A 14,629-nucleotide genomic window follows, 5' to 3' on the forward strand; every position below is an offset into this window, starting at 1 on the left:
CTTTCATTGAGACAGTTAGGGAGATCAGATGACACATTTTATGAATCAGACCAAATAACTAAGTAGGTTCAGAGGTCATGTCTGATCGGTTGCAACAGCAGAGCTTCAGTTTCTCACTTGTGCCCTGTTTTTCTCCCATTGTCTCCATCTTGCCGATACCACCATTTCTGTGACTGGCTTAAAACATCCATAAATCTTTCTCATTTTTGGATTAATTAGGCTTCCTACACTTCTGCTCCCTTACACTCACCCACGTTAAAAAGCTTCTGTCATTCTTTTACCCATTTACTTCGTCCACACGATAACGTGATGATTCCACACAGAAATACAAGGAAGGATGGTTTAGGAGAGAGAAGCTCGGTTGAAAACAGTTTGGCAATTTGATTGTTGCACTGGAACCTTGATGCTATGGCAGAGATTGTTTGATCTCTTACAAATCTGTAAGTGATGAAAAAATATAAACCAGTGGAATTATTTTAAATTTAAGCAAACGGGAAGTGGTTTAGATTATTTTCCAAATATGATCTAATTATAATATAATAATGATCTTTATTGTCACAAGCAGGCTTACATTAACACTGCAATGAAGTTACCTTAGCTACGAGGAGAGACTGAATAAACTGGGATTGTTCTCCCTAGAGAGACGGAGGCTCAGGGATGACCTGATAGAAATTTATAAAATTATTAGGGGTATAGAAAGGGTGAACAGTTGGAGGCTTTTTCCCAGGGCGGAAATTACAATTACAAGGGGGCACAAGTTCAAGGTGAGGGGGGAAAGGTTCAGTGGAGATGTGCAGGGGAGGTTTTATTTACACAGAGGTTGGTGGTGGCCTGGAATGCACTGCCGAGTGAGGTGGTTGAGATACGTTAGAGACCTTTTAAGACTTATCTGGATAGGCACATGAACAGACGGGGTATAGAACGATCCAGGCGGTTGGTCTAGATAGGACACGTAATCGGTGCAGGCTTGGAGGGCCGAAAGGCCTGTTCCTGTGTTGTATTGTTCTTTGTTACTTGGGATTCTACAAAATGGGAGTGAATGGGGGGGAGAGAGAGAGAAAGAGAGAGACAGAGGACAGTTTTTAATGAAGGCCGGCCAGAAGGCTGAAGAACTTGCCGCGTCATTTCAGGAAGGGCCACTGAATTAAGTGTCAGTCAGGCACTTCACTGAGCAGCAGAGAGTCTTCCCCAAGATCAAGGACCCCAGGGGTGCAAGTCCCCACCCACCGAGGGCTGCAGGCCAATCAGAGGAGGAGGACAAGGGAGGTGATGCGGCTGCTGGTACTACACTGGAGTAGTGGAAACTGATGGTACCAGCCCCAGGTTTGGGGGAAGTCGTTTAGGGAGAGGGCATTAACTTCTGCCTAAAGTTAATATTTCAGTTTAATTACCTTTCCTAAGAACTGAGGAGAGCTCATCAATCTAAAATGTTGGACCCGATTCAACAGACTTGATTTAAAGTCCACTGAACGGCACATTTAACAGGGTGCTCAGCACCTGCAGTGCCAAGAAACACCTCGCTATTCATTGGCAGTATACCATTTTTTGGGGGGGCTTCGGGGAGATTCTCTCCACCGATGCTGCACTGGGAGGGACGCAGATCGGGACACCATTTCAGAAAGAAGCCCCAATCTTCCTAATCCCCCCGGACTCAACCCCCATTTTTATGCCCCCTCCCAACCTTGGGGAGACAGGAAACCCCCTCACCTACCTCCATCCCAGACAAGGTGCACCCCAATACCCAACCCCTGGGTGGCACTTCCAGATGCCAGACCAGTAGTGCCAAGGTGCCCACTTGCCAGAGGGGATGCCAGGGTGCTACCCTGCCCTGTCCCCGACCACACGGGGGTCTCCAATGGCCTGGGAGAGCCCTCTCAGGTGCCGTTATGAGTGGTCCACATTTGTGTGGACCAGCACTAATCGGCGCCCTGGCAAGGTCTCCCAGGCGCGGCCGGTGAATTCCGGAGCTCGGGTGAATCCGGTGAATGTACATTCAAATTAGACTAATGGCTCATTTAAATACGCAGACTTGGATCACGTCCAGCGAGAGCGAAATCCAGATCGCGACGCTTTGAGCATCTTGAATCTCACGAGAGGCAAACTGCCTCGTCAAGAAACGAAGTCGGGCACAACAAGGCCACTGAATTGCTCCCGTTAATTCTGTTTCTCTTTCCACAGAGGCTGTCTGACCTGCTGAGTACTTCCAGCATTCACAGTATTCTGCTCTTGTAGCAGTGACTAGGAAGGGTTCAGAAAACTGGGATTCAATATGTGCTAATAAACAAACGATTGGAACAGTAAAAGAATACAATGCAAGAATTTGAAAAAATATTATTTTATTTTTATAAATTTAGAATACCCAATTGTTTTTTTTCCAATTAAGGGGCAATTTAGCGTGGCCAATTCACCTACCCTGCACATCTTTTTTGGGTTGTGGGGGTGAGACCCACGCAGACATGGGGAGAATGTGCAAACTCCACACAGACAGTGACCTGGGGTCGGGGTCGAACCTGGGCCCTCGGCGCCGTGAGGCAGCAGTGCTAAGAACTGCGCCACCGTGCTGCCTGAATACAACGCAAGAGTGAGTGATGACAGACAAGTTAGTCCACCAAGTTTCTCTTACTTAGATCTATGTTCAGCAATTTGACAGCCATTCGCTCGTGGCAAAATTCCCTGGTTCTGCCGGCAACGCACCCTGGCCTGTGCTTTAATGAGAATTCCCATTGACAGTGGCGGGAACAGAGAATTCCGCCGCCAACGAATGGAGAAACACTCGGCTGGGAGGCCGGAGAATCCCACCCATGATTTCATTTCATATTATCCCTCGATATGCCCTATGAAATCAGAAATCTTTTGATTTCCTTTTTAAATACTTCAACAAAGCCCTCAAAGTCTGCCTTTTCAATGGAGCTTTTGTTTGAGGAATATCATTCGCCCCTTGATTTAGAATGAGCTCAAGGCTTTCTTTTGTACAATCGCTGCATCTAGTTATCTTCAACACAAAGAATTCAATATTCCCATTGTTCCCCCATCCATACCTTCATGGAATCATAAAATCATAGAATTCGGCCCATTGAGTCTGCACTGGCCCTTGGAAAGAGCATCCTACCTAAGCCCACGCCTCCACCCTATCTCCGTTCCCAGTTATCCCAGTAACCCCAGCTAACCTTTTTGGACACTAAGGGCAATTTAACATGGCCAATCCACCTAACCTGCACATCTCTGGACAGTGGGAGCATCCGGAGGGAACCCACGGAGACACGGGGAGAATGTGCAGACTCTACACAGACAGTGACCCAAGCCGGGAATCGAACCCGAGACCCTAGAGCTGTGAAGCAACTGTGCTAACCACTGTGCTACTGTGCTTCCCACGAACCAAGCCTTTCCTTTACTTCCTTATTATTTTTTCTGATGCCTAAGAAACCTCTTAGCATCTCAATCCAAACAAGTGTGGAGGTATTCTCCCGAGATGGTAGACAAACATAACTTCGCTTATCCATGAGTGCCGACAGCGGGATAGTGAAGAAGAACCCTTTACAAGTCCAGTCCTCACCAGCTAATGAACCAATGGCCACCAATTCAGCTGCTTGAACTTGGAGTGAATGACACACCCTCTCATTACCTGGCCAATGACACCTTTGACGTAGACACACACTCGATCTTTAACATCAAAGCTCTGGCATGTCTGGGAAGCCAGAATCTGAAGAAGTACTTGCGAGAGACTGATGGAAAATTTGAAAGGGACTCCTGGAAAGCTTTTTTGTCCAGAATGCCTCCTGATTCTAAAAGAAAATGATTGTGGGTAGAACGTAATATTTTCCAGCTGTCCAGAGACGACAACAGAATTATTTCCCACCAAAAAGTATTACAATTATTGCAAGATTTTCGATAATTGATGAACTGGCGTGGAATTTTCCCACTGTGTATGGTTGAAGGAAGAAAGGGAATTCATGACTATTTGCCCCAGATGCCTCACCCAATTTCAATCTCATCCCCTGTGAATGTCACTGCTGCTCATTGCTGTCAGGAACACAAAACTGGAGCAAAGTTTTTCATTAAAGCTCCAGAACCCTTTGTTTTACAAAATACAATCAGGCCAATCCTGCGGCTCTTCCGAGCTAGTCCAATTGAGAAAGAGAGAAAGGAAAGGGAGAGAGAGGAAAGAGAGAGCGAGAATGTGTGTGGAAAGAGAGGGAGAGAAAAGAGAGGGAAAGTGTGTGGATAGGAAGAGAGAGAGAATGGAAAGAGAGGGAGAGAATGGAAAGAGAGAGAGAGTGGAAAGCGAGGAAAAGAGAAAGTGGAAAGGGTGCGAGAGAGGGTGGAAGAGCGAAAGAGGGTGGTAGAGCGAGAGAGGGTGGAAGAGTGAGAGAGTGTGGAAGAGCGAGAGAGGGTGGAAGAGCGAGAGAGGGTGGACGAGCGAGAGAGGGTGGAAGAGCAAGAGAGGGTGGATGAGCAAGAGAGGGTGGAAGAGCGAGAGAGGGTGGAAGAGCGAGAGAGGGTGGAAGAGCGAGAGAGGGTGGAAGAGCGAGTGGTGAGAGGGTGAGAGAGAATAGGAAATGGAGAGAGGGTGGAAGAGCGAGAAAGAGTGGAAGAGCGAGAGAGAGTGAGAGGTTGAGAGAGAGTAGGAAAAAGAGGGAGGGCGAAAAGAGAGAGGGTGGAAAGAGGGTGGAATGAGAGAGGTGGAAGAGAGGGAAAAGAGAGAGAGGGAGAGGGAGAGAGAGAGAGGGCGAGGGAGAGAAAGAGAGAGGGCAAGGGAGAGAAAGAGAGAGGGCGAGAGAGAGTGGTAGAGGGCGAGAGGGAGAGGGAGAGAGAGAGAGAGAGAGAGGGAGAGAGAGAGAGAGGGAGATAGGGAGATAGAGAGATAGATAGATAAAGAGAGAGAGAATGAAGGAAAGAAGGATTGCATTTAAAAAAGCAGCTTTCACAACCTTAGGATTTCCCAAAGCACTTTTGAAGTATAGTTCTAATATATAATGTAATATATAATGCAGCAACTAAGTTGCACACAGCAAGGTTGCCAACAGCAATTTGATCACACCCAGGTGCTGTGCTTCTAAATGATGTTTTTTGTGGAATAAACATTGGCCAGGACTCCAAGAAGTCCTTGCTTAAACGTGCTTTCTGAGTGACCGTTTTGTGGAACACCTTCACTCAGTCCACAAGCATGACCTCGGCCTTCCCATCACTTGCCATTTTAACTCATCAACTAGCTCTTACGCTCACATTTCTGTCCTTGGCCTTCTGCAATGTTCCAGTGAAGCCCAACACAAACTGAAGGAGCAGCACCACATCTTCCAATTAGGCACGTTACAGCCCACAGGATTTAACACGGAGTTCAACAACTTAAGTTCAATTTTCACCCCAACCCCTTCCCCCACAGGGCCATCTGTGAATTGCTTTGTTTTCTCAGAACACTGACCCTCATTCTGCTCCCTGTCCTTTGTGCCATTATTAGCACCTTCTATAGGGTTTAACACTACCGTCAGCGTTACCTTTGTCTTGTGTCCATGATATCTTTGTCAATGTCTCCCGAGCTCCCACCTACCCCTGTCCTATTCTGCTACACCCTTTGCCTCTCCGACTCTAAAATCCATCATTTTTCTGCCCCTCTACAGTTGAGATGTCAAATAGAGTCAAAACATTAATTCTGTTTCTCTCCACAGATGCAGCCAAACCTGCTGAATCTTTCCAGCATTTTGTTTTTATTGCTGATTTCCAGCATCCACAATATTTCGATTTTTCTTTTTGGAAATACACATACTGTGTGGTTATGAAAGGTGTAAGGGCCCATTCTTGTTGATTCCCTTATTTCCTCTTTATTTTATTTTGTCGTTTTCATTTTTGATCATGGATCTTTAAGTTGAGCAGGGGAAGTGAGAAACCCAAAAGCTGAACACTGTGCCAAGAAGATTTAGATTTTGAACAGAAGAACTCGGACTTTATGACACACTTTATAAACTGTCAAGCAACTTTTAAAGAACTATTCAGCTGTCAAAGTACTGTCAAGTAACTGTTAAAGTAGCCTCACAGATTGGAGGAATTTGATTTAATTGGTCTTAATTGGTTGGCTGATGGCCAATGGATTGGCCAGGGATCATATTCTGCCCGGCAACAGACAGCGATTGGGTCCTGCCAAGTGGGTTTTTCTCAGATAAGCTGGAAAACTCCTGGACACTGAGAGAAGAGTTGCTTGTTGCTCTCTTTCTCCCAGATGTGTCCTGCCTGCTGTTTCCTAGCCTGCAGCGAAATCCCGAGAACCCAATGAGTCTATAGTGTAAACCATGGCAGACTGAAAGCAAAGACCTCATCCTACTGGAGGCCTAGACTGAAAGGAAACCTGGAAGACGTCCATCTGAAAGATAAACTTTTAGTGTTATTTTTTACACCCCATTCCCCTCTGTGTTTGTCTCTCTTCTGTGTGTCGAGAGAGTGGGGAGATTTAAAGAGTGGAGCTAGAAATTAGATGGTAGTTAACCAGTTGTATTTGTTGCCTATTTAATTATAGTTATTGTTATTAATAAAAGTTAATTGTGTTTAAATTTACAAACCTGGTGACTATAGTTATTGGGCAGCCATGGATGAAAGACTTCGGGTACTTTTAAAATTAAGCGTTAATTTCAATTATGTTACGACTCCAGGTCAAGTGGGGCTGGAATTGACCATACACCAGCCCAGGGTGTCGTAACAAAGGTTGCACTCGTTCGTTGTGGGAGGAAGAGTGCAACACAGAATAATATAAAGGGCAGTTCCCCTGCTCTGAAAGCAGCAATCGTCTCTCAGTGATTTCAACCATGATGGAGAATCGCTCTGTTTTGTCAAAAATTCGGGAATTGGCCGGAAATCCCAAGTCCTGCTCTCAAACATGGCATGTTCCATTTTCCCAGGGTTGGGAATGGAGTCGGGATGGGATCTGTACTTACACAGTTTACGGAGGTAGATGGTCATTTTAATCACCAGCTACCTCCACTGCGTTTTGGTAGGCCAGGTGTGGAAAACATGGAGTGTGCAGATTAGGCCAAGTAAGAGGAGGTCTGAACTTTGTGGATCCATTTGGATAGCTAGGTGCCCTTCGGAAACATCAGGCACCCTTTTGGATCTGGCCCTGGGACATGTTTAGGGGCGGTAAAGAACCCTTTTCAGGTGGTAAGATACCCTTTGGGGGAGGTAAGGCACCGTTTGGGAGTGGTAAAAGTGAACATTATTATGCATAAGTGCAGAAACTCGTTGAAGCTATCACATTGACAAGGAGCTTTAAATGAACTGTCAAGCAACTGTCAAACAACTGGCAAGCAACTGTCAAAGCTATCAAGGAACTTTCAAAGGCTTCTGGGTAAGTTGGCATGGAGGTGGTCAGGACAAAGGATGATGGAATGAGTTTGCATGAGTTAGCATTAAGTTGGCATGGGAACGTGGGGAGCAAAGATGATGTGATGGAATGTGGAATGGGTAGAAGACCATGGGTTAGCATAGGGAATAGGAGGGGGCAGGTGGGTGGGAGGCATGAGGTGGCATTGGTTGACATGAATAGGGCATGGCGAGTGCGCATGGACATGTGAGGGGATGAGTGATGTTTTTGTTTAAATCTTTTTTAAAATAACTCAAACAAAATGGTGGAGCACAGGGGCAGGCCTTCCATCCAGCCGGTATTCACAACCAAAATTCTGAGCACTTGTTCTGAGGGTGGCGACTTCTAATCCAAAAATCTGTAACTGTGGGCCGCCATTTTCAAAGCTTGAGTTGACAGAGCGGGGAATTCTCTCCCGTCTCCGTGTACCCAATACAGGAGAGAAAACCAGGCTCTCAGAGTCGCATTTCTTCTTAAATGCCTACTGGATCAGTTTATGGTTTGGGATGGGCTCATTTGTCTTTAGATTTCCTTATAATATTTTCCTATATATCCATATTAAAATTGTCAGGCACAATTTGATGCCTTCAACTATCACCAGTGATGATTGAACTCTACACAGGCTGTTGGCTAGAGGCACTCCAAATGGACACAAGGCTGTGACTATTTGCAGACCACGCGTCCCCAAGTGAGGGAACCTTCTGGCCTGGATACAAAACTGAACTTCCAGAGGACAACGGATTTTCTCCTGCTGCAAGGTTACCCAACTGACAATCACGTTTATATTATTCAAACCTCGTTAGAAGCGGTCGGTTTTGCCTTGGCTTTTCCGAGGGCTCATTCCCACTGCCCCGGCAGTGGTTTTGAAAACCACATTTGCAGCTCTCAATTCTTTTCTTGAGCCTGATCACAATCTAACCCACACATCGCAGGTAACCCTCAACACGGGAGGCTAAGAGGATCCTTAAAGATGGCAACGCACAACCCAACGACGAGATCATCATTAGCTACGCCACAAACTGAAGAAAATGGAGTGACACAGAGTACGTCAAAAGAGTCTGGAAGCCTTGCCCAGCGCAAAGATAGCAGTGTAAAGATCTTTAGCCAACATGTGATGTTTCTTTCAGAGCAAGACTGCTGCTATTCTGTGCACCTAATCAAGCTGAAACACATCTCCTGAATTTGGACTTAAATTAACAGGAGAATCCAACTCTGCAAAACCATCCAAAATATCAAGAGGATGCTTCCATAATGTTTGTGCAATAAAACACACCAACGTTATACACAAAGCTTGGATGGAGCAGCCCAGAGTTAATGGTCAGACATGTCACATCCCACAGAGCAAACTGCGGCCGCTGTTATTTCACATTACAATCTGGAACGTTACTGCACCCAAACACTTACCTTTCGACGACATTCTCTCCGCTCCAGCAGGTTGAGCCATCTTGTGGCAGGAGTTCGCCTTCGCAGATCTGCTCTGCCAGAGAAGCGTAGAAGGTTCTGAACCGTCGGATGTAGTTCATGAAGTCCCTGTCAAAACAAACACAGAGTCAACCCTCCTCTGCGCTTAGGTCCAATACAAAGAAAACAATCCACAAAGGAAACGTGCGCCCATTACAAATCCAATCCATTCCACTTGCAAATGGCTGCACTGTATTGCAGCATCATATCACCTCAAAACCTCCATCTAAGACATGGCTTTATACCAACAGAGCACCAGTGGATAGCGGATACCTTTAAATGGCACCCATTTCAAATACAATTTTAAAATTTATAAACAGATCTGTGCACAGAATTAGAAGACCATGGGCTCCACTTTAGGAAGTGTGAAATGAGTTGAGCAATTGGTGAAGCAAATGTCAGCACAAGTAAGTTGATTCCTTCCTGCGAATTACAGATTTTTCATCTCTCACAAAATAGGAAATGTTTTTCTGCTTCCATGTCACATGATTTATCTTTGAAAAATTCCTCCTCGAGATATGGATGTCTTCAGCAAGACTGTTATTTTTCGCCGTCCCTAATTGCCCTTGAGAATGTGTTGACTTTTTGAAGTGCTGTGTGGTGAAGGTACTCCCACACTATTGTAATAAATAGCAGATGCGGAAGTTGGTTTCCCATTTATCACTTCAAGGTGGAGGACGAGACAAGTAAAGATAAATCGGAATTTGTCCTACAAGTTAATCAAATTACACATGGTCTAAGATTTAACAGATCTGCAGATAAGGTGGGTGCATCTGCTCAGGAGACCATTCTCTGAATGCCAAGTCCTATTGTGCTCTTGATCTCGGGTTGATTGACAGCCTTTGATTAAGCATCCAAGCTTGGACTGGGATAAGTAATGAAGATCTTTCTGATCTTTTGTTCAGTCCAATTCTCCATGGACCATCTGAGCTCAATGAAGTTAACATAGGGGTCGCATCGCTCTCCTGTAACAATGTGTCAGCAAGACCACAAAAGGTTGTTTCATCCGAAATGATTGGAACTGTGTAAGAAATACATTCAGTTTTTAACTTCTTGTGGACCAATGCTGTGGTATTTACATCAGCCTTAGCTCAAAGGTAGCATTCCTGCCTCAGAGACAGAGGATTGTGGGTTCACGGGCCACGTAATATTGGCTTTAGCCTGAAGGTAGTAGTCTGATCGTGTGAATTTTGTTGTCTTTTAGAATAGACAGAACAATGTTGTGAGCATCCTATATAATCATTTTTGTATTGTGCCATAGTTAAGGAATAATAAATACTCCCAAAACAGTCTCACGGCAGCACTGTGGAAACATTTTCCGCAGATGGAATGTAACAAGAATGTTGCTCACCACATCTTCTGAAGGGGAATTAGGAATGAGTAATGAATGTGGATATCCCATGAATAAATGAAGGAAACAAAACATAGGAGGCAGAGCTGTTTATATCGGTCAGCCATGAGCACAAGTTAAAAGTGATGGGAGAAAGTCCAGGCCACAATAGGAGTTCACTCAAGAGATATGTATGAATTTTGTATTTTCTGGGCGTGGAATGGAAGAGTAGTTGTTGAATGGATGTTGGCCAGTGTAAATGGTAGGTGCGTGATGGTGGGTGAACATTCCGAAGATTTGTTTGATTACCTTTGTGGCTCAGATACAAAACATTGCCTGGGAGATAAAATAAGTCAATTGCACATGGCACGGTGGAAGACACTGCAGAAGCTGGGGTTGTTTGTCTTCGAACAGAGAAAGTTAGCAGGAGGTTTGAAAGGGGTGTTCAAAATTGTACATGGTTTTGGCAGAGCGAATAAGGAGAGACTGCTTCTCGTTGCAGAAGGCCCAGCAGCCAGAGGACATAGATTTAGGGTGGCTGGCAAAAGAACCAGAGGTGTCATGAGGAAAGTTCTTTGTTCCGCACAGTTGAGTTATGATGATCTGAAATACACTGCCTTAAAGGGCAGAGGAAGCAGATTCAAAATGAGATTGAAAGAAAGGAACTGAATGGGAAAATAAATTATAGGGCATTGGCAAACAGAGCTGAGGAGTAGGATTAATTGGATAATTAATTGGATAGTTAATTGAATCGGCACAGGTACAATAAGCTAAATGTCCTCCATCTGTGCCTTTATTCAATGATTCCCGTTTAAATCCCACACAGACTGATGGAACAAGAATCTTCCCTATCTACGGGTGCAAAGGTGCTATTTGATTCATGCATGGGACAGCCTCAAAGCAGCTTAGCTGGTGCTTGGCAAAACCATTTTTTTAAAAAATTGTCACCAGGTTGGGATGCAGTCTTGCAAAATAAAATGGAATTTTATTTATTTTGAGAGGGCACATCTTTGGGACAGAGTAGAGGGGGAGGAACATTGCAGCTGTTTGCATTGGACTTGGCTTGAGGATGTTTGAGGCCGGTGCTGAATGACTGCAACACGTCACTTTATTGAGCATGACAATTCACCATTCCCCTCACCATGCCCTCTCCACTCCCCCCACACCACCCTCCATAGAAAAGTACAGGCACGCTTCCAAATACCAGGAATTTCCTTTTGCAAAACCGTTACCTCAGCTAAAGCAAAATGAATGACTCGGCTGCCCACCGAGCAGGTTAATTTGGTATTCGCTTACCTAGTATTCTTTTTCATTGTCCTAGGCCTATCAGTCTTTACTTCTTTCAGAGGCAGGGAGCTGAACAGAATCGGAGTCAGCAAGCATCAGTCAGACAGGGCAGCAGAGAATTTCGGCACAAGGTGAGCGGAGAGAAGGAGAGGTGGGAGGGGAAAAAGGAGCACATCGTAAAAAGAGAAGAAAAAAAATACAAGTGAAAACAATGAAACCGCACGGAAAAACAAAACGTCATGCACATGCTCAGTGGGAACAACATCAGAAAGAAGAATAAAGGAGCCATTCTCCCAAGTCTGTGGAGACTAAGACACAGGGCAATCACTTACTGCCTCATTCTGGTACTTACGCACTGTGATGCAGGAATTAGGGGGAAGGAATTCCAGCAGGATTGTTCAAGTGGAGTTAGAATTACATCTGGTTGGTGCTCAGTCGCACAGTACTTGCTCCGGTGATAACTGACTATCTGATCAATTTGCTTGTGGCACAGTGGGCAGGAATGATTAAATGAGGGAGACGGGGACGGTCGTGCCTAGGTTTACTGTCCATTTCCTTCCGTCTGCTCCTGTTCCTATTATTCTCCAGGAACACCAATTGGAGGAAACCTTGCCTTACCTGGTAGAGGCCCTTTATTGGGTCAAAGCCTTCAGTGAATGACTTCCCTTTATGTTTATTTTTTTGATTGTTCCTTCTGCTCCCGCAGTGATGGACTCCTGTGGGTTGTTGGCTGACAAGAATCCAACTGGAGGCCAGGCATGAAGTAAAAATTATTTCCTGACCCAGGAATCTAAACAAAGCTGGGAGGAAGAAGTCTTGGCCTATTCTCATGAGGAAAAGCTTACGACCATTTAGCCCTAAACATCTCATCTTCTATTAAATAATAATATTAAAATAATAATCTTTATTGTCACAGGTAGCCTTACATTAACACAGCAATGAAGTTACTGTGAAAAGCCCCTGGTCGCCACATTCCGGCGCCTGTTCGGGTACACTGAGGGAGAATTCAGAATGTCCAAATTACCTAACAGCATGTCTTTCGGGACTTGTGGGAGGAAACCAGAGCACCCGGAGAAAACCCACGCAGACACAGGGACAATGTGCAGACTCCGCACAGACCGTGACCCAAGCCGGGAATCGAACCTGGGACCCTGGATCTATGAAGCAACAGTGCTAACCACTGTGCTAACGTGCCACCCAATTAGCTCAAATGGATGTGAGCAGCTTAATCCCCCATTCATGTACATTCAACCAGTCCTCAAGTACTAATTTTTATTTGCATTTCTTTGTTGACCTCTTCCAGCTTCCTTTCCACCCAAACTGTCCCATCTGCAGTGGTGGAGTGTTATTGTCACTGGGCTAGTAATCCAGAGACCCGGGTTTGAATCCCACCACGGCAGAATCCAATAAAATTTGAATCCAATTGAAAAATCTGCACTTAAGAGCCAAATGACCATGAAACCATTGCTGATTGTCATTTAAAGAAAAACACTTGGTTCACTTTCGGGAAGGAAATCTGCCATCCTCATCTGGTCAGGCCTACATGTGACTCCAGATCTACAGCAATGTGATTGGCTCTTAAATGCTTCTGGAATGGCCGAGCTCAGTCCAAGAAAAGCTAGGCCCAGCCAGCAATGCCCACAACCCATGATCAAATCTTTTTTTTTTAAACTGGCCAAAAGAGAAGATTTCTTAAAGCAACTAGTAGCATCTCTGAAAACTAGAGGGCAGGCTAGAAAATAAACTGTTCAGCAACTGGTTCCATTTATTGACCAAAACTGCAGCTTTTGTGACTCTGATTGTCCATCACTGCACTTAACATTCCATGTCGCTCCCTGGAAAAGACCGATGTCAATTGTTGCTAGTCTTAGCTTGGATCCAATTAAAATGGGGACTTGGTGATTCTGAAACGAGTGTGAAATTTAACACAATGCAAACTTGTTTTGAGCATGTTTCTCATCATGCATTGCAGGTGGGTAATGAGAATGAGCTGCCTGTTCCCCACATTGTGCAGCCAGGTAACTTCTTTAAATAACTGAGATCTTATTCTAGGTAGTTACATAGCAGCAACCCAGTGTCCAAAGTACAATTCTTTGGAAATTGTGATATAAATTTTGTCCTAACCGAGTCCAAGGTTTTTCTCCTGGCATTGCTGAAGTAATGGGATTTTCACGATACTCAATACATGTAGCTCCAAGCATTGGGCAATGTTTCTTCAAAGTCCTTGCACAACCACTGTTCCATGATCCATAAATCCGGTACCAATGGAGAATATGGAGCTGCTGCTTTCGGGGCTTGAGGAGTCAAGCCCATGGACAAGAGACTTCTTTCTCCAATAAGCTGGGGGTTTGGGGGTGGGGGGGTGGGGGGATTGGGGGGGCGAGATGTTGGGGTGGGGTGGGGAGGTGCTGTTGTAGCAGGCAGACCCCACCTGTTGGACATGGTTTGGTGCTCAAAGGAAGCCTCACATTGGGCTGCAGCTCCGGGCATGGTTCGCATGGGCCAGGCTGCTAATTCACCCCGAGTGCACAGCAACAGTCAGGGCCTCGCGCAAAATATAAGAGAAAACAATCTGAGGAGAAACCAGAAGAAAAAGTGACGTTGAAGGAGTTAAATCCAGCGCACTGGGAACCACAGGACCGCAGGATATGGGGAGCAGTAAATTAGCACTTATTTACTTAGCTGTGTCCCAGCACTTTTAGAAATGACATAATCAGGCTACAGGATTACAAAGAAGCATAATTATCCACTCCATTAAGCTTAATTGGAGGGCAATTGCAAAATTTATGGGACCAATTTTCTAACTACATGCTGCCAGCAGGGAACATTCCACACCAGGCAGGTCCATTGGCAAATCAGCCCTATAGCATAGAGTTGACTAGTACTGATATTAGTATAATGTTCTCACAGGAATTCTTCTCTATGCCATTTTAATGTATTTAAAATAAACTTGTTAACTCCTGTATTACAATGGAGGGATGTTACACACTTGTCTGTTACCTGGTGTTGGTTGCGGCCCGGTGGTAACACTTGCGCTTCTGAGCCAGAAGGCCCGGACATGTGCCCCCCCCATAATCTAGACTGACATCTGAGAGAGAGAACTGATGTCTCTGCCCTCTCGAGTGCAGGTAAAAGATCCCACAGCATTTTCTGAAGAGGAGAGGTGGAGTTCTCCCAGACCTGTTGGCCTGCATTAATCCGTCAGG

At 45.2% G+C, this 14,629-nt stretch overlaps 1 protein-coding gene across 2 annotated transcripts in view; it reads right to left on the reverse strand.

Annotated features, from left to right (window-relative positions):
* gpc5b (glypican 5b) overlaps window positions 1-14,629 on the reverse strand; it is a 945,490-nt gene that overhangs the window by 517,130 nt on the left and 413,731 nt on the right. The window contains exons 5-6 of one of the 2 annotated variants that reach the window (XM_072474917.1): window positions 11,433-11,492; window positions 8,750-8,875 (exon numbers count right to left, since the gene is read on the reverse strand). In XM_072474917.1, the coding sequence (XP_072331018.1) occupies window positions 8,750-8,875; window positions 11,433-11,492 (186 nt within the window). The remainder of the gene's footprint in view (window positions 1-8,749; window positions 8,876-11,432; window positions 11,493-14,629) is intronic. The other variant, XM_072474918.1, reaches the window with a different exon arrangement.

Source organism: Scyliorhinus torazame, chromosome 14 (genome assembly GCF_047496885.1).
Source record: "Scyliorhinus torazame isolate Kashiwa2021f chromosome 14, sScyTor2.1, whole genome shotgun sequence".
In the NCBI taxonomy this organism is placed as follows: Eukaryota; Metazoa; Chordata; class Chondrichthyes; order Carcharhiniformes; family Scyliorhinidae; genus Scyliorhinus; species Scyliorhinus torazame.